The sequence below is a fragment of the Bos javanicus genome, chromosome 21 (assembly GCF_032452875.1).
Source record: "Bos javanicus breed banteng chromosome 21, ARS-OSU_banteng_1.0, whole genome shotgun sequence".
NCBI lineage: Eukaryota > Metazoa > Chordata > Mammalia > Artiodactyla > Bovidae > Bos > Bos javanicus.
Window position 1 is genome coordinate 29,971,220 of NC_083888.1, and position 20,982 is coordinate 29,992,201.

General features: G+C 44.8%; 1 protein-coding gene across 1 annotated transcript in view; it reads right to left on the bottom strand.

Annotated features, from left to right (window-relative positions):
- The window catches only part of TBC1D2B (TBC1 domain family member 2B), a 90,243-nt gene that overhangs the window by 20,540 nt on the left and 48,721 nt on the right, over positions 1-20,982 (bottom strand). Inside the window, exons 4-8 of the mRNA XM_061394670.1 lie at positions 11,608-11,771; positions 7,976-8,208; positions 6,896-7,291; positions 1,844-1,954; positions 315-508 (exon numbers count right to left, since the gene is read on the bottom strand). Of these exons, the coding sequence (XP_061250654.1) occupies positions 315-508; positions 1,844-1,954; positions 6,896-7,291; positions 7,976-8,208; positions 11,608-11,771 (1,098 nt within the window). The remainder of the gene's footprint in view (positions 1-314; positions 509-1,843; positions 1,955-6,895; positions 7,292-7,975; positions 8,209-11,607; positions 11,772-20,982) is intronic.

Below are 20,982 nucleotides of genomic sequence, written 5' to 3' on the forward strand. Positions count from 1 at the left end.
ACCCATGGGTCTCTGGAGAAGATTCTACTCCTCGGAGGACTGGCTCCTCTTATAGCAAGACTGGCAAGCATCCACGGTGGCACGGTACGTGCAAGAAAAGTCTTGAAATCAAAAGACCTGGGCTGAATCCCAGCTCTGTTACTTGATTATGACAGCAAGATTGATGAGCTTACCTGACTGACAGTCCTTGTTATGAGCATCGAAGGGGACACAGAGAACTGTGTAAAGTTCTTGGTGAGTGGCCACTGTGGTTAAAGGGGGGCTTGAGAAATGGGTCCCCCCACCCCACCCCCAGCAGTCGTGAGCTCCTTTACCTGACAAGATGAGGTTTAATGAACGCTTGCTCTGGATGCTCTGGACTCTCAACCTGCAGAGCGTCCTCCAGCAGCTGGGCTATGACATCCCGAGCAGGCCCCTGTTCTTCTGAGCAAACTGGGGTCTTCATTTCTTGGAGCAGTATCAAGTATTTGCTTTCTATCTGGCAGAGCTTGGCTTCCAGGCTAGAATACTGCAGAGAATGTGATAGTTACCTCCGTCCAGACAGACACACGGGAAGAGCAATCCTCAAGTACCTCAAGCAATCAATGAATGACAAGCCCAGAACCACCAGGAAGTGAGCCAGAGAGGGACTATATCCCAGGCAGAGATGAATTTATGCCACAGGCCACTTGTCTTATCTAAACGGTCCACTGGGCCCCCTCTTCCCTCTGGGGGAAGTACTGGTAATAAAGTAATAAGCAGAGAAGTACTGGTAATAAGGCTTCTGCGTGTCAACACACGAGTTCTGGACAGCGTTGAGGTGAACAGCAGAAACCAGGCCACACACTCATTACTGAGGTCCAGCTGAGCACAGCTTGGCACACAGGCCCCAGGCAGCCACCTTATGGTATTTCAATACTTTCCTAGGATGCTGTGACCCAGCACCAGCTCCCATCTGCTACCTTTTCAGACAAATCAACACATCCCTTGAAAACATGCAGGAACAAGGCCTGGGAAGATGCTCTGAGGACTGTTCAAAAGGTATATGAGGCATTTAATAGCTGCTGACACAGTGTCACTGAATTTCATTTGATTATCAGTGGAATATCTGTGATGTCTGTACACTTTGCAAAGCCCTCTTTGAAAGTGAAGTGAAAGTGAAAGTCGCTCAGTCGTGTCCTACTCTTTGCGACCCCATGGCCTATACATTGCATGGAATTCTCCAGGCCAGAATCCTGCAGTGGGTAGCCTTTCCCTTCTCCAGGAGATCTTCCCAACACAGGGATCAAACATGGGTTTGCATCAAACCCGTACTGCTGGCAGATTCTTTACCATCTGAGCCACAAGGGAAGCCCAAGAATACTGGAGTGGGTAGCCTATCCCTTCTCCAGCAGATCTTCCTGGCTCAGGAACTGAACTGGGGTCTCCTGCATTGCAGGCGGATTCTTTACCAACTGAGTTATCAGCATAGTCACATCTGACTCTCACACCAACCCTATCAGATTCAGAGAAGGCATCATGCTCACCACCCCCATTTATAGATACGGAACTGACTCACACAACTCAACAGCAAAAATCAAAAAATCCAAACAATCTTAATTTGGGGGACCTCAGAACTGTGTCTTTTTTTTCTATAAACTTCACTATCTGTGAATAAAACCCACATCTCAGGGAGCTTCTATTGTCTTCATCACAAAGTGAAATTAAACAGTGCTATCACTACATTTTAAATATATTCTGGTATCAGTAACCACATCCCTTCAAGCATGGGGGTTGAACTGATTTGAAAGCATGTCCATTTCTGAATTGTTTCTGAATCACATCACTTCCCACCTGAGGACAGAATGTACCCACACTGACCCACCTTTGCCATCAGATCCCTCTCTCTTCTTTCTGCATTTCTCCGTAGAGCTGCAAGTTCCAAGATTTCCTTATTTAGAAATTTATTTTGGGTTTTGTACCCCTGTAGATTATCCTGTTGGAAAGAAAAAAGTTCATCAACTCACACTGGTTGAATGTTGATTATCCTTTATAATTAATATTTTGCTCCCTTACCAATCAAATAGCCCTTTCTGAAAGTGAAAGTTGCTCAGTTGTGTCTGACTCTTTGCAACCCCATGGACTATACAGTCCATGGAATTCTCCAGGCCAGAATACTGGAGTGGGTAGCCGTTCCCTTCTCCAGGGCATCTTCCCAACCCAGGAATCGAACCTACATTGTGTCTCCTACATTGCAGGTGGATTCTTTACTAGCTGAGCTACCAGGAAAGCCCAACGGGGACGCTGTGGCTAGCCCTTTCTAAGTTAGACCAAGTTCTAAGGAACTGAAAATGATCATTAGGCACTTTCTTTCTTTTTTTTTTTTTTTTATTAGGCACTTTCTGATTAAGCTTTATGGCCACCCTTGGCAGGGGAAGGAAAGTAGGGACCACTGCATAATGAAGGAGATGGGGAAATAAATTTACTTGATGGTGGTGATTTTTCTCAACTGACCTTAGGAGAAGTAAGTAGGACTTATGTCCTAAATCTATACAAATATTTTACCTACCCACATTCACTGAGGTGGTACAAAAGGTAATGCCTTGTATTCATCTTGTTTTTTAACTAGAGAAACTGAGCAAATTTTCTGTCCATTCTCACTTTTACTTATCCAGTTTATGTAGAAAAGGCTATACACATATACAATGTTCTTAACTAAAGAATTACACTTAATAATGAATACCTATAGCCTACAGTGTATAAAGCACTTAAAGAGATTACGTTCCTCAATTTTTTTTACATTAAAAAATTTCAAACTTATGGAAAAGTTGGAAGAAAAGTACAATAAACACAATATACCCTTCACCTAAATTTGCCAGTGGTTAACTTTTGACACGTTTGCTTTATGTTTTAAGAGAACATCACAAGGACTTTCCTGGTGGTCCAGTGGTTAAGAATCTGCCTGCCAAAACAGGGGACATGGGTTCAATCCCTGGTCCGGGAAGATTCCACATGCCACAGAGCAACTCAGCCTGTGGGCCACAAGGAGAGCCTGCGTGCTCCAGAGCCCACGCACCACAACAGGAGAAGCCACCACAGTGAGAAGCCCGCGCACCTCAACTAGAGTCGCCCTCGCTCTCCACAACCAGAGAAGGCCCACGCGCAGCGACCAAGACCCAGCACCGGCAAAACAAAGAGAACGTCACAAGCTCGCGACAAGTTCACCAGGTCCAACGAAAAGCTCAGGTCTGGCAGGAGCAGATGCTGTGTGTTAGCTTCAGCCCTTGACACTCGGAGCCAAGGAAGGGAAAGGTAATCTTTGAGACAATTAGGGCAGTGATTTCTAAATGTTCCCTACAAAATCCAGTCTTTTGCAAATGGGTTTGTCCCCTACTGTGTGTGAAGTTCCCGAGGAATCTCTGATCCCTCAACCTCAGGAGGAGCTAGTCACGATAGGTCCAAGGGTGGTCACCGAGCACCTTGGTCCAAGACCAGGCAGTCAAGAAAGGCCCTGACCTCTGTGCTGTCCCAGGACAGAGACCACAGCCCTCCCCAGAGATGTGTCCAGAGATGCCCACATCTCCAAACTGGGAACCACTGTGGCGGCATACAATTTCCCTTGAAAACACAGAAGAACTGAAAATGTTCCCACAGTCCCTGTAATCCCTAACACTTACAGAGTCCCTGTAATCGCTAACACTTACAGAGCAGCTAAGCATGGGAGAGAGCCTCAGTCTCACTTAAACCTCACAACTCTACTCTTTGGCAACTGCTCATCATCTCCGTTTCCTAAATGAAGAGCTGAGTCACAGGGAGGCCGTGCGATGACTAAGTGTGGGTCTGGGAGCCAGGCCTGCTGGGCCCTTGGCCTGGGTGCTTGGCCCCAACTCCCACCTGAGCTCTGATCCGCATCACACGTTCTCGGTCTCAGCAAGAACATGTGTCATGACAAGGACTGGAGACAGCTGCTGTCAGACCCTGAATGAGGTCCACAGACTTCCTTTTCTAATCTAAATCATGACGTTCTCCTTTCTTCTGGTGTCTGGAAGCTCTCGTACTTGGAAACAATGAACAAACATCACCAAAAGGCAGGCTGACTGAAGGAAGGTGACCTAGAGGGCAACTGAGGAATACAGTGGACCATGATGGGCAGAGACTGGGCGCTACAAGGTGGGTTGGGGGAGCAGGACACGTCTTTGAGTTAAACTTCGTGCTTGAGTCTAAGAAGTCCTGATAGTGCACCTCAAGGATTCTTTCTCTAGAATGACGACCACAGCCTTAACTTAGACTCTAGCAGGGGGACTTCCCTGGTGGTCCAGTGGTTAGGAATCTGCCTTCCAACACAGAGGATGAGGGTTCCACCCTTGTAAACAAACTAAGATCCCACATGCCGTGGGGCAACTAAGCCCACACACCACAGCTATTGAGCCCACTCTCTGGAGCCACGAGCTGCAACTGCTGAGCCCACACACTGCAATGAAAGATCGCGCACGCTGCAAGTAAGACCTGAAGCAGCCAAAAAAATAACGATTAAAATAAAACTCTATGGGGTGCCAGGTGTTCTGTGAAGGCTTTACATGGACTACCTCTTTAAACCCTTACAAGACTATAAGGTAAGTGCCATTTCGCAGATGAACACTGAGGCAGAGAGGTGAACCAGCCTGCCTCAGGTCAGAGGTCATCAGTGATAAGGCCGGGTTTGAATATAGCCAAGTTTGGCTTCAGAGCCCATGCTCAATCTAAACCACCTCACCATACTGGGCCACACCCCCTTCCTCATTGGTGTTTATTACAGTTGTGATTCTGCTTTTTCCATTTTTCTGCTTTCTAAACTAAACTCTGCACTCCAGGAGGACAGAGACTGCCTACTTTGTGCAGAGTACAAAGCCCACCACATGGCTGGCTGGCTGGCTGACTGAATGAATGAATGAGTACTAAGCAGGAAAAGCTGTATGTATGAAGATATTCATGGAACAGCAAATCACAGGAAAGAAGAGAGAGGCTGATAAATAATGATGACAGAATCAAAAGATGAACAATCTGGAATCCCCTCCACACACACCTCGGTTCCACTCCCTGGTAAAACGTGCTCCCCTGCAGAGTACCACTCACTGCAGCCTGGAAACCAAACACCCTTGTGCTTCTCTCTAAATACTACAAAAACAGATATGCTTGCAAAACTTAAAATTCAGTTGAGGGACTTCCCTGGTGGTCCAGTGGCTAAGACCCTCCCCTCCCAATGCAGAGGGCCTGGGTTCAATCCCTGGTCAGGGAACCAGGTCCCACATGCTGCAATTCAGAGTTCACAGCAGGCGACTAAAACCCCATGTGCTACAATGAAGGTTGAAGATCCCATGTGCTGCAACTAAGACCTGGCACACCCAAATAAATAAATACAAATAATTAATAATTTAAAAATTCAGTTGACCTTAAATAACAGGCTGTAAAAAGGGATGTAAAAAAAGACTATAAAAAGAGACTCAAAAAATACTGTAAAAAAGGGATGTATATTTAAGGTTGGGTACACTCTAGCTTGCATGTATACACAAAACCAACTTTTACTGGCAACACTAACCAAGACCTTTTTTTTTTAAACACGGCTATTTTTGTAGCAGTTATAATTATAAAGTAAAGAGATTGAGGGCTGTGATGCTGCTGTTGCCCTTTAGGTTTTTCTCACCAATAAATCCTTCTGGCCTCACATTTCTACTGGGGGCTGTCCCTAAGAAGTGGTCACCATGGGAGACCACAAACATATTCCAAAAAAGTCATCTATTATTCCAGAGTTTTACTTTCCATTTAAGAATTATCTCTAAGGTCCAGGCATGACTATCAGTCAACCAGTCCACTGACGGTGCATGACAGGGATGGCCAGGCGTGAAGCAGGCTCAGGAACCATCTCAAACGTGCAAACCTTTGCCCTTCAAGGATAAACCGCATTTGGGGGACAAAATACCCTCGGTGCCACATTAACTGCAGCCAGGTGAGGAAGACTTTGGTGGGACTGATAGTTGCAGACCTGCGTGGGGACAGCTGGGGTCTGGGTTATACCAAATGCCTCTATCCTAGGGGACACTTCTCCACCTGAAACTTCTCCAAATCGAGAGCTGATGGCAGAAAAACTTCTGGGACCCTCTCGGTGGCCTGGCTGACAGTGGCCCAAGGCTTTTCGGCTCTCCCCTGGGGCCAGGTAGGTTTCTCCACAGGGCAGTTGCCTGCCCCCTGCCTCCCAGCGTTCTCTGTGCTCCTCCTACCTCATCCGCTGGTCACCGCCCCAGGTGTGACAGGGAGAGCCACCTCTGGTCAAGAACCAGCCTCCCATCCCCAGAGGCAGCCCAGAGAGGCACACTGGGAGGAGACCCTGCCCTCCCTCCTGGGCATCAGGATGCTCCTGCCTTAGGCGTGGGGGCAACTGACTCTGTGCAGGCCCTTCTCCCAAGTATGCTGGGAGGCAGGGTCTGCTTCTCTACCTGAGCCCACACCAGCTGTCAGGAACGCTGCTCCCTCACCTGGCCTCCACTGTGTGCCAAGGCAGCTGTGCCAGGGGTGGTCCATGCACAGAGGAGGCAAGAAACAGCTGCAGGAGGTTACATGGAATAATGAAGCTCTAAGGGTGTATGAATAGAGAAGTCATAGCTGCAAGGGAGGGGGAAGATCTGAAACTGTTCTGAGCTATGGCGACATCGACGGACTCAGAGTTTCATTTTCCAAGGAAGCTTCTTAGGAAACTAATAGTTCTCTGACTAGAAGTCTTGTGACACTTGTTGTTTTTTTTGTTTTGTTTTTTTTTAAAAAAAGGGGGCACAGCTGCTCTGCTGTCATGCCGAACTAGCTCACCAAGGCCAGGGGCTCTAGAGTGCCTGCCATCAACGGACAGACTTGTTAGAGGATTTGGGGTTTCTTGTTTCCATAACAGGAGCCCACGCCCTGCTCTTACTTTCAACCAGTCCAGTTCCAGCTGGTCCCTGCCCGCGGGGGCAGCCGCGGGAGAGCCGGGCATGCAGGTGGGAGAGGACGCGCTGCCCTCACACTCGCTGAGCTGCCGGGAGAGCTTCATGATGACCTCGTCCTTGGCCTGGATGGTCTCCATCAGCATCCCCAGCCGCTCGCTGAGCTCGCCCACTTTGCTCTTCAGCATCCTCACTTCCTGCTGAAGACTGTCTTTCTCCTGGTTGAACCTCTCCAGCTGGTTGGTGAGGCCCAGAATCTGTTCGTCCTTCTGGTGCAGAAGCCCCAGTGTGTCCTGTGGGACCCCGTCGCAGAGGCGGCTGCTTGTGAAGTACTTGTCGTACTGGGAGGACCGCACCGTCTGCTGCAGCAGCCGCACGAGCTCCTGGGAGCCAGGGAAGATGGATCAGGGAGCAGGGATGGGAGGAAAAGCAGAGATCATGACAAGTCTACACGGAGCAACCATTAGAGTTTGAGCAAATGCAGAAATTTAATGGAAATACCTTAATACCCAACTTCCTCTTGAAGGATCTCAAAAAATAGAGAAGGAAAAATATTTGTTCCATAAAGGCTGTCTGCAGAGAACAATGATAGGAAGCAGGAAATGGTGGACAGCCAGACTGCAATTAGCAACGGTTCCCAGGGAACATTCATCCATATTAAAACATCTGAGCTCTAAGTTCACTGATCTGCTGAGGAATTAAGTATAATTAGGTGTGATCAGCTCAAAAAAAAAGCTGCTGTTTAACAGGATGTGGAAACTCTTAAAAACTATTCACAGGGCTTGGGCTGGAATTACACTCAAAGACAGTGGGCGAGGTGCAGACAACACCCTCCCCAACTCACTCTGAGGGTCTTCACTCTCCTCAGAATTTCAAGTATCTATGAATAAACGATCAAGCAGAGCAGCAGTGCCTATGTCAGTGGCCATGGCAACACAGAACTCTTAGGGGAAAAGCACCTTCTGGGAAATAACAGAGTTAGAGAAACAAGAAAGCCGGGTTTTTCTCCTCCGGTCCCTGGCCTGCTGATGTGAGATAAGATACAAACGTTGAGGAAGGAGAATTACCTTCTGACTGGCTAAGTCTTTTCTTAACCTTTCTAGCTCTTCCTGCTGGTTCTGGACAAGCAGCTGCATCTCAGAGGCCGGCTTGCTGGCGCTACCACTGCCCGATGGCACCTCGGGTGAAGGGTCACCAATACTGTGACGATTTTTGTATGATCCAATCATTTCTTTCAAAGGGCGCTTTCCTTTATAGGGAATACGTCCAAAATCAAAGGGAAATCCTGAGCCAGTTATTCCTACATTAAAAAAAAAAAAAAGCTTGTTTTAAGTTCAGCCCCGATCTTCCTTCCAGAAATTCCAGTAAAATACATTAAAATACATTAATATCATCGTCTAAGGAGTTCTGCGTGCATCACTGTGCTCCTACCTTGTTCCTGATAACAACCAAACTTAGAACCAAAGATGATCTTTCACATGATCACTTTTAAGGAAAACTTTCTCTATTCGATGGCTCAATTTTTGCATTGAAAGAGAAAGTGTTAGTCACTCAGTTGTGTCTGACTCTTTGTGACTCTTTGTGACCCCATGGACTATAGCCCACCAGGCTCCTCTGTCCATGGAATTCTCCAGGCAAGAATACTGGAGCGGGGGTTGCCATTTCCTTCCCCAGGGGATCTTCCCTACCCAGGGATCGAACCTGGGTTTCCCGCATTGCAGACAGACTCTTTACCAACTGAGCCACCAGGGAAGCTAAGAAAGTTTTCCCTGACTAGAAACTGAACCTGGGCCGTGGTGGTGGAACCACTAAACCACCGGCGAGGTTTAATGTTTAATGCTCAATTTTTGCGTTAAGACAGGTGAAAAAAAAGTTAGACTGTACATCAGTACTAATGAGGAATTTATAACAAAACTGTACTATACGTCTCTTAAGATTCTTTTGTAATGTTAAGTTTGTTTCTCCTAAGATCCCTTCTAAGCCTATATGTTCACGTCAGCATTTTCCAATTTCAGGTACTTTGAGGACCAAAGAGAACAGAAACAGACAGGGAAAAACCCGGGTGCTCCAAGTTCCTACAGCATCAGCATCCTGAGCACAGAGTATCCCTTCCCCTGGGCACCTCAGTGAGGACAGGGCCGACATCTACAAGGTTAGCGGCAGGACTTAGAGATACACTAGGGATCCCTGGCTGCTTGCTTTCTGCTCATCTGTATTTACTAAAAAAGAAAAAACAACAACAAAAAACCCCACAAAAACCCCCTTTCTCTTTCTTAAAAATACTGAGATAGCCAAATAAATTTTAGTGTAGGTGGATTTGAATATATATTAAAAATGTAAAGAGGAGACACAGGAGTACATACTATACAGATTCCATTTATATAAATTTATAAAGCAGGCAAAACAAAATCTACGATGTCAGGAGTCAGGAGGGTGATTGTGGGGTGGAGGGAGTGGGAGGTGATAAAGTGACGCGAAGGCGTCTGGGGACGGGGCTGGCCCCGGCACTGTGCTGTTTCTTCAGTAAGTGCTGGCTACATGGATATGTTCACTTTGCGAAAATCCATCAAGCTATACATTTCTGACTGGAGGGCTTCTCTGCATGTATAAAGATTGGCTTGTTGCTGCTGTGGTTGTCCAGTCATTAAGTTGTTTCCGACTCTCTGGGACACCAGTGACTGCAGCCCGTCAGGCTCCTGTGTCCTTGGGATTTCACAGGCAAGAATACTGGAGTGGGTTGTCCTTTCCTTCACTAGGGTATTTTCCTGACCCAGGGATCAAACCTGCATCTCCTACACTGTAGGCAGATTCTTTACCACTGAGCCACCGGGGAAGCCCATGGAGATTAGTTTATTTCCCATGAATAACGTGGACAAGAAGCTGGTGGGCTTGATTCCTGATTCACAGGAAATACCCATGAATCAACAAGATAAAAATCAGAGCCATCTTTGTCTCTCTGTGTCTTTCACATGGGCTGCCTCTCAAAGGGCCAGGGGCTGAGCAGAGACTAAGAAGGCACTGCCCTCCAGCAGGGCTGGCAGTTCGTGCCTTGATCGAGTCACTAAGCTTCACTGATTCTTCCTTTCCAGTCTTCTACTGTGCACCCTTCCAGTTCATCCTAGAGTCTCTAGGGGAAATCAGAACCAACAATATTTACCTTCAACAATCCAAATCCCCAGCCCCAATCCCTGTTCCTCCAGGAGGCTTTCCCAGTTCACAAGGAGCCCCTCTACTGGATGCCCCCCTAGCTGTGCCACACACTGGGTCACAAGGCATGCTCAGCTTGGCCATATCTTCACCACGTCACACTGGACCACAGGCTTCCATGTGACCATCCTGCAGATCACAAGTGAACTCCCCACCAAAGCAAGTCATGGTGGTCCTTTTCCAGGGGACAGAAAAATATTTCCTTTAGTGAACATGTGCTCTCAGTAAAGATTTCCTAAAACTCTGCCTCCTATTCCTGCCAGCCCATGCCAGAAGCGAGCACAAGGAAGAATTTCAAAATTATGTATTCCTATTTTTACATTTAAAACATTGATATTCCCTCAATGGGTCCATGGCTGTGGGACCATGAAAGGCTGCTTAACAAAATGCTGATGGAGAAGTGTATGAATGAGTCAGGCTGACACCTTAAATCCTGGTGGACCTTAGTATCACAGAAAGAGGGAAAACCAGATATTACATCTTCCGGATGTGATTCAGCAAGAAATAAACAACATCCCCAGCCCCTACTCCACCCCAAAATATACTCTAGTCATAATTAAGAGTCAACCCTGAATCTGTGCAGGCCTCTGCTCTAGCGACCAGTGTATACAGGAAATACTATGTACGGCATATATAGGAAATACTGTGTATAGTGTATACAGGAAATATTGTGTACAGTGTAAACAGCATATGAGCAAATACAGGGATGGAGGAGCCTGTTACATGACCTTACAGAAATACAGTCATCAAAATCCAGAATGTGGGCAATTCCTCAGCATGAAGACTCTGTTTTCTTCAACAAGCAGAGCAAGGTAAATGGAGGACAAAAAGAAAACAGAGAGCTGTTCAGCCTAAAAGAGACCTAAAAAGACACACGACTAAACACACCTGGGGGCCCTGTTAGCACCTCATTTGCTCAGGCCAACTGCAAGAATTACAGAACAACTGGGGAAGAAGACAAGCAGGACTTACTGTAGCTGTATTTAGGTTTAATGCTGAAGCTATGGTTCTTTTAAAGAATCACCTCTTAGATATACATACTAAAATGTTTACAGATGCAGTGGATTAGTATCTAGAATTTACTTTAAAATAACCCAGCTGGTGGTAGATGCCAGGAGGGGCAGGAGCTCAGAGAAGAAAGAAGCCAAAGCTGTGGAATATGACACTGCATCTTCTACTTTTGTGTGCATTAACACATCTCTATAAATAGAAAGTTTTCTTTTTTTTTTTTAAATCAGTATTTCCGTAAAGAGCACCATGACTTCTGGATTTCCCATTTCCTGAAAAAGTCTCAGAACCCAGGACAGGACATTTATTTATTTCTTGTGACATCTCATTTTTAAGCTTTTATATTTTGTTTCCCACAGACAGAACACACCTCCCATTGGGCCTCATGCTCCCAGCGATACCTGTGACCAAGGGTCTCCCACAGCATCAGGGGTTAGCAGGTGGCAGAGGCGAGAGCGGCAGACAACAGGGACCACGTCCATACCTTTGTTGCCTTCAGGGGCCTGCTTCTTCCTTTCTTCCTGCACCATGGACTCCTCCAGTTCCTTAGGGCTTGGCTCTAGAAGCTCCCACTCTTCACTGGTGTAAAACACACTCCTCCGACTATCATTATGCCCTTTCCCGGGACGGAAAGAAGACATTGAATTTCTATGGAGAAAAACAAAATGTTTAACTTTTTAAAAAATGGCAAAGCAAAATGTAATGTCACATATGGGCATGAATTTAAGCAAACTCCAAAAGATACTGAAGCACAGGGAAGCCTGACATGCTACAGTCCATGGGGTAGCAAAGAGTCGGACACGACTTAGTGACTGAAAAACAGCAACAACAAATATCACATATATACGATAGGCAAAAACTAAAATACGATTATAGCAAATGTTGGTGAGGATATGGAGAAATGAGAACTCTCATACACTGCTGGCGGCATGTATAAATTGGAACTATTACCAGGGAGAACAATTCATCAACATACAGATAAATTGAAGAGGTTTTGACCCAAAGGCCCAACACCTCAGCATGAAATTCTTCAACATGTGCACAAGGAGACACGAGCAGGAACACCCACTGCAGCGCTGCTCGTATTAGCAAAACCCAAACGACCCGAACATCTACTGACAAGAGGACACATGAACCGGAGCGCATTCACAGAGCCAAATACTATACATCACAAAGTGAATCTGCTCATTCAACAAATACTAAGTAAGTGCCTACTACGTGCCAGGCACTAAGTGTTTGGGATTTGCTAGTGAACAAATATTCTGGTCCTTGTGGAATGTACATTCTATCTAAGATTACATGAAGCATATGGACAAATATTCTTTAAATGCTGAACGAGAAAAGAAAGAAAACAGAAGCACGACATGGTTCATGTTATTTTTTTAACTTCAAGATAATACTACTAATAGACATCATTATACATACATATGTAGCAAAACTTTAAAAGTCCGCATAACAATGATAATTATCAAATAGAGAATACTGGTTACTTCCATAAAAGGCAAGAGAAGAATGAGATCGTGGAGACAAGAGAAAGTTTGAACTGTATCTGTAATGTTTTAATTTGTGCTTTTAAAAGTGCAGCAGAAATATGACAATGTTACATAGTTTGGTAGTGCTACCCAGGTAGTCAACTCACGACAATCTACACTGGCCTGTATGCTAAAATTATTTCATTAAAACTTCTAAAAACTAGGTTGGGATTTCTACTTCCAGTAAAGATGGACTAAGAGGAACTAGATTTATAGTCATCTGAAACAACTGACAAACTGAACAAAACAGAGGAAACAATGATTTTCAGACACGACATCAGGCTGCACAGGGCAGTGGCCCCCGAGCGGTGGAACACGAACAAGGCAGGCCCTTCCCCTGTCCAAGAGTAGTGCCTAGAGACTTGCAGGCCGAAGAGCTGGCAGAGGGGACGCAGGGGTAGCTCTGCCATGAACTGATAAGACAGAGATGGGACTCCCAAGGCAGGTGGAGTTCAGAGGGCATAGTATCGGCGAGAAGGCTGCACAGAGGGCTACAGAAATGTCAGAGGGTTCCTAGGTCTCCAGCTGAGCAGTATCAGGCTTGTGTGTAAAAAAGTTACTTGAAAATGGGGAAAGAACTCGCTACAGGAGCAGAGACTATCCCTGCGGCTCACACAGAGCCAGGAATACTGTAAAGCCCCACCAGCCAGAGTGGAATCTCCTGCGGCATCAGGTTGAGTACTCAGAAAAAGGTTACTGACGTTATCCCTGAGCTAAAGGCTGTTCTTATATTACCTAAAAAGCTTAAACGTGAACTTCTGAAGTTTTAAACTGTTTCTGAATAATTAAGCTACATTCCAGAACAAAGCTTAAGAATATATGTAGGACTTCCCTGGTGGTCCAGTGGTTAAGAATCCACCTGCCAAGGCAGGGGACATGGGTGCGATCCCTGGTCTGGGAAGATCCCACATGCCAAGGGGCAACAAAGCCTGTGCGCCACAACCACTGAGCCCAAGGGCCGAGAGCCTGCACTCTGCAGCAAGAGAGGCCACCACGAGGAGCCTGCGCACCACAGCTAGAGAGGGGCCCCCGTCGCCGCAGCCAGAGAAAGCCCACGCAGCAACGAAGGCCCGCACAGCCAAACCAAGTAAATAAATAAAAGACACATGCACGTAGGAACACATACACCAAAAAATCCAGCACTCAGGTAAAACTCGTAATACTGACATTCAATAAAAAAAATTATCAGGCCTGCAAAGAAGTAGGAAAATAGAACTCATTTTCAGGAGAAAGATCAATAAACAGACTCAGAAATGACAAGTAATAAAATTAATAGAAAGGAATTTCAAAAGTTATTAAAACTGTTTCCCCATGTTTGAGAAGCTAGAAGAAAAGCTAAACAGTTAAATAGAGATATGAAAGATGTTTAAAAAATTCAAATCAAAACTTCTAGAGATAGAGGAAAACATAAGCAGAATACTCTGTGACATAAATTGCAGCAATGTTTTTTTAGGTCTGCTTCCTAGAGTAATGGTAACAAAAGCAAAAATAAACAAATGGAACATAATTAAACTTAAAAGGCTTTGCACAGCAAAGGAAACCATACACAAAATGAAAAGACAACTTACAGAATGGGAGAAAATATTTGCAAAGAATGAAACTGACAAGAGATTAATTTCCAAAATATACAAACAGCTTACAGTTCATACAGCTCAGTATTTTTAAAAACAATAACACAAACAGAAAAATGGGCAGAAGACCTAAATATGACATTTCTCCAAAGAAGGCATACAGATGGCCAACAGGCACATGGAAAGATGCTCAACACTGCTAATTATTAGAGAAATGCAAATCAAAACCACAATGAGGTATCACCTCACACCAGTCAGAATGGCCATGAACAAAAAGTCTCTAGATAACAAATGCTGCAGAGGGTATGGAGAAAAAGGAACCCTCCTTCACTGTTGATAGGAACGTAAACTGGTGCAGCCACTATGGGAAACAGTATGAAAGCTCCTTCAAACACTGAAAATAAAGTGACCATACGATCCAGCAATCCCATCCCGGGGCATATATCCAGAAAACATGAAAACTCGAATTCGAAAGATACATGTACCCCAGTGCTCACAGCAGCACTGTTAATAATAGCCAAGACATGGAAGCAACCTGCTAAATGCCTTTCAATAGATGAACGGATAATGAAGATGTGGTGTGTAAATATACATATACACATCCACACACACACATACACGGGGCTTCCCCGGTGGCTCAGAGGTAAAGAATCCACCTGCAGTGCAGGAGCCACAGGAGATGTGGGTTTGATCCCTGGGTCAGAAAGATCCCCTGCAGGAGAGCATGGCAACCGGCTCCAGTAGTCTTGCCTGGAGAATCCCATGGACAGAGGACCTGGTGGGCTACAGTCCATGGGGTTACAAACAGTCAGACACAACTGAAGCCACTTAGCAACACATACACATACATACACACACACAGTGGAATATTACTCAACCTCAAAAAAAATAAAATACTGTCACTTGCAGCAACAGGTCTGGACTTACAGATTATCACACTGAGTGAAGTAAGTCAGACAGAGAAAGACAAATATATGGTATCACTTACATGTGGAATCGAAGAAACTAACACAAATGAATTTATCTATAAAACAGAAACAGACTCACAGGCATGGAAAGCAAACTTACAGTTATCAAAGGGGGAAGGAGGTGGGCAGGGACAAATTAGGAGTTGGGATTAACACACACACACTCCTGTATATAGAACAAACAACAAGGACTGACTGTATAGCACAAAGAACTATATTCAGTATCTTGTAATAACCTAAAATAGAAAAGAAACTCAAAAGAGAATATATAACTGAAACATGTAGCTATACACCTGAAACACATCATAAATCAATTATACTTTAATTTTTTTTTAAATCTAGAGATTTTCTATGATGTCTATGGTGAAAATATACTTGATGGGCTTCATAGCAGACGAGACACCACAGAAGGAAAGGTTAGTGAATGTGATGACAGTGGAACAGAAACTATCCAAATAAAACAGAGGAAAGACGAAAGGAAGAAAGTTAACACGCATGGTACAATGTTAAACAAGTAATAATGTCAACTGATGTTCAACAAGGATGCCAAGAAATTCAATGGAGTAAAGACAGTCTTTTCAAAAAGTGGTACTACAATTGGTTATTTGTATGGGGAAAAAATGAACTTCAACCCTTACCTCACATAACACATAAAAATTAGCTTAAAATATATAAATGAGTAAGAATTAAAACCACTAAAATTCTAGAAGAAAAGAGGCAAGAAAATATTTGTGACACTGGGTTATGCGAAGACTTCCTATATAGAACACAAAAAACACACTGTGTAAAAGATTAAAATGACAAAATGAACTTTATCAAGATTAAAAATATTTTCTTCTTTGAAAAATATTTGCAAAACCTATATCTGATAAGAGAATTGTATTCAGAAAATACAAAGTACTCTTACAACTCAATAATAAAAGAACAAACAACTCAATTAAAAACTGGATGAAGGACCTGAACAGTCATTTCTCCAAAGATACACAGATGGCCAACAAGCGCAGGAAAAGATTCTCAACATTATTAATCAATAGGGAAATGCAACTTAAAACTGAAGCGAACCACACCCACCACAATGGCTAAGTTAAAAACACTGGTGATGCCAAGTGTTGGGAGGGATGTGCAACCACTGCAAAGGCCATGTGCTGCTAATGGGAGCACGGACGGTGCGGCCACAGGAGGACGGCAGGGCTGCTAATGGGAGCACGGACGGTGCGGCCACGGGAGGACAGCAGGGCTGCTAATGAGAGCACGGATGGTGCGGCCACAGAAGGACAGCAGGGCTGCTAATGGGAGCACGGACGGTGCGGCCACGGGAGGACAGCAGGGCTGCTAATGGGAGCATGGACGGTGCGGCCACGGGAGGACAGCAGGGCTGCTAATGAGAGCACGGACGGTGCGGCCACGGAAGGACAGCAGGGCTGCTAATGGGAGCACGGACAGTGCAGCCACGGGAGGACAGCAGGGCTGCTAATGGGAGCACGGACAGTGCAGCCACGGGAGGACAGCAGGGCTGCTAATGGGAGCACAGACAGGGCAGCCACGGGAGGACAGCAGGGCAGCATCTTCACAAGCTGAATACACACTCAGCTAAAGAGCTCCACAATCCCGATTCCCCATATTTACCCAAAAGAAATGAAAATACGCCTACACATGGATGTATAACTGCAGCCATGAAATCAGAAGATGATCGCTTCTTGGTAGGAGAGCTATGACAAACCTAGACAGTGTGTTAAAAAGCCAAGATACCACTTTGCTGACCAAGGTTCATATAGTCAAGGCTGTGGTCTTTCCCACAGTCATGTATGCATGTGAGAGCTGGACCATTAAGAAGGCAGAGTGCCAAAGAATTGATGCTTTCAAACTGTGGTGCTGGAGAAGACTCTTGAGTCCCTTGGACAGCAAGGAGATCAAACCAGTCAATCTTAGAGGAAATCAACCCTGAATACTCATTGGAAGGACTGATGATGAAGCTGAAGCTCCAATACTTTGGTCACCTGATGCAAAGAGCTGACTCACTAGAAAAGACCCTGATGCTGGGAAAGATTGAAGTCAGGAGGAGAAGAGGGCAACAAAGGATGAAATGGTTGGATGACATCACTGATTCAATGGACATGAACTTGGGCAGACTCTGTGAGATGGCGAGGGACAGGGAAGCTTGCGTGTTACAATTCACGAGGTCACAAAGAGTCGGACATAATTTGGTGGCTGAACAACTACACATAGGACTTGGATGTGAATACTCAGAGCAAGCATTATTTATAACAGCCCCAAACAGGATATACACCAAAAGTCTATCAACTGGTGAATGCATAACCAAACTGTGATATATCCATACTTACTGCATACTATTCAGGAATGAAAAAAGAAGGACCTATAAAAACACTCAACAGTATAGATGAGTCTAAAAAAGATGATGCTCATGAAAGAAGACAAATACAAAAGACTACACATAGCATGACTCCATATACAAAAAATCCTTAAAAATTTCATACAAAGGGGCATGAGAGAACTTTATAGGGTTGTGGAAATGCTCTATATTTTGATTATAGACGTGTTTACATGACTATGTGTAATTTCTAAATTCCATCAGCCTGTACACCTAACATAGGTAAATTATACTTCAGTAAGGTTATTAAAATAAAGAAGAGGAAGAAATGTGCATCATTCAGAGTTTTCTGAGGCAGATTAAAAGTAAGGGGGGGATGTAGCTCCATCTCTAGTGTGAATCAGATGATATTCTCATGTAAAACATTTTTTCAATGTTTTACATTTCTGAAAGCATGATTTTTTTGCCTTGTCTGAATTTCATCAAAGCACTTTAAGAATTTAGAACAATGTAGAGAAATTACTTAATACACTTATGTTTCCCTCACTCTACTGAAATTCACAGACAACTGCATAGAGGAATTCCCCAAGAAATTCCCCACTATAACCCAATATGCAATGTTGTGGTAAAGTCCGATTTTATAAAAATTATACCATTGGGGAGAAAGCTATTTCAAAATAGTTGCTCAGAAGAAGGAGAAACTCTAACAAAAGCTGCGTATAATTTTTCTCATTTCTTTGATACAACTGCTGAGTAGAGGCGCCCCTGGACCCTCTACACTATAAAGTTTCCCTGGCCTTGCTAGAGCCAAGGTCTCACAGCAGCTTTCACTCACATGCCACATGTTACTTCCATCATCATCTATTTGAGGAGTTAAGTTCTTCTTGCCATTTGCCTGAGCCTTAGAACTATGCTACTCAGCTCTGGTCCTTAAAGGGATACAGAAGAAGGACTTAGAGAGCAGGAAAGAACTGAACTTGTCTGGGGAGAGAGAAGAGTGATTTACATGACTTAGGACTTCCCCAGCTTGGCCTTGTCATTCCTACCCTGTCTCGGGGCCCACATGTGCAAACACCATGCTCTCACCTGCGGCCAAGGGACTGAGCCTTGGTTGGGGGAGGTACCATCTGCCAAGCCTTATGTGATGAAGAAATGAGATCAGGCTCAAAACGAAAGCCTCTTTAAGCTGAAACACTAATTGCTGCTTTTTGATCTTACGCGGTGAAAGCCAATTCTGTGACCGTGCCACATGGGGGTCAGTAGAGTACACGCTCCTCAAGCCACTGTGTCCTCTCCAGTCAGCAGAGGCCTCTGCACAGTGTCCTGCCAGCGCACTCTTGCGAGTTCACAACCAGTCTAACAGGGTTCTGCTGGCCGATGCTCGGGGCCATTCTCGTTCAGCGCTTGTTCACCTCTGAGCAGAACTTCTGCGTCCTTCCAGGCACCGTACTAGGTGCCTGCTGTTTCATTCACTAAACACTCAGCTACTCTGATCTGAAAGGTAAAGTCAGGGACCACCGGGCAGCCAAATGTCACCTTGATGGCTGCAGTGTGCAGGCTGAACTTTTACAGACGAACACCAGCAACAACACTGCAAATCAACTGAACTCCAATGAAAGTTAAAAAACAAAAAACCCAAACAGCAGCAACTATATAATTAATAAGGAAACCTCTATTTCTAGGTTCACATATTTTAATTCGATTTTTCTACATACAGTTTAAAAGGTTTATCTAAAACGTAATAATTTCAATATTCATTTTGACTCTGATAATCAGCTAGAATTTTATAGGCTGACAGAATGGCTGGAAAAATACAGCATCAAATCCTTCAAGAGCTCAAAACTCCACAAACACCCTGCACAACCAAGCTTGGGGCTCTATCATCACCTTGTCTATGGCAGGAAGACAGCTGCAAAAGGAGGGCAGGCTACCTCTGGAGTGCCCAATCGGCTCTATCCCTCCTGACTACGAGCCCCATCAAGAGAAAGAAAAAGTAGGGGTGGAGGGGCTCTGACCGGCAACAGCTTTCCAATGCTGCAGTGTCTCCTCTTGTACACATCAATTATTCACAGAGATTCTCACAAGGATATGGAGACATATGTACAAGGACACCAGGACAATGTTATTTGAAATGATTTATTTGGGAAAAGGAGTACATCAAGGCTGTACATTGTCACCCTGTGTATTTAACTTATATGCAGAGTACATCATGAGAAACGCTGGACTGGAAGAAACACAAGCTGGAATCAAGATTGCCAGGAGAAATATCAAGAACCTCAGATATGCAGATGATACCACCCTTATGGCAGAAAGTGAAGAGGAACTCAAAAGCCTCTTGATGAAAGTGAAAGTGGAGAGTGAAAAAGTTGGCTTAAAGCTCAACATTCAGAAAACGAAGATCATGGCATCTGGTCCCATCACTTCATGGGAAATAGATGAGGAAACAGTGTCAGACTTTATTTTTCTAGGCTCGAAAATCACTGCAGATGGTGACTGCAGCCATGAAATTAAAAGACGCTTACTCCTTGGAAGAAAAGTTATGACCAACCTAGATAGCATATTCAAAAGCAGAGACATTACTTTGCCAACAAAGGTTCGTCTAGTCAAGGCTATGGTTTTTCCAGTGGTCATGTATGGATGTGAGAGTTGGACTGTGAAGAAGGTTGAGCACCAAAGAATTGATGCTTTTGAACGGTGGTGTTGGAGAAGACTCTTGGAGAGTCCCTTGGACTGCAAGGAGATCCAACCAGTCCATTCTGAAGGAGATCAGCCCTGGGATTTCTTTGGAAGGAATGATGCTAAAGCTGAAACTCCAGTACTTTGGCCAGCTCATGTGAAGAGTTGACTCATTGGAAAAGACTCTGATGCTGGGAGGGATTGGGGGCAGGAGGAGAAAGGGACGACAGAGGATGAGATGGCTGGATGGCATCACTGACTTGATGGACGCTGAGTCTGAGTGAACTCCGTGAGTTGGTGATGGACAGGGAGGCCTGGCGTGCTACGATTCATGGGGTCGCAAAGAGTCAGACACGACTGAGCGACTGATCTGATCTGATTTTTTTTTAAAAAAAAAAAAAGCAGAAATAACCAAAAGGGACTTGCAGACATGACTGAGATCTTGAGATGAGTTTACACTGGATGATCTGAGACAGCCCTGAATGTTATCATAAGTGTCCTTATAAGAGGGAGGCACAGGAAAATACCACTATAAAAAAAGGGGCTGGGTAAGGGACCAGGGAGGAAGAGTAGAGCAATGTGGCCATGGGCCGAGGAATGCTGGCAGCTTCCAGGAGTTGGCAGAGGCCAGGGAAGTGTTCTCTCCTGGAGCCTCCAGAAGGAACCAGCCCACTGACACCTTGACTTTAGCCCAGTGAGACTGATTTGGACCTCTGGTCTCCAGAACTCTAAGAGAATGAATTCATGTTGTTATAACCCACCGAGTTTATGGTAATTGTTAAC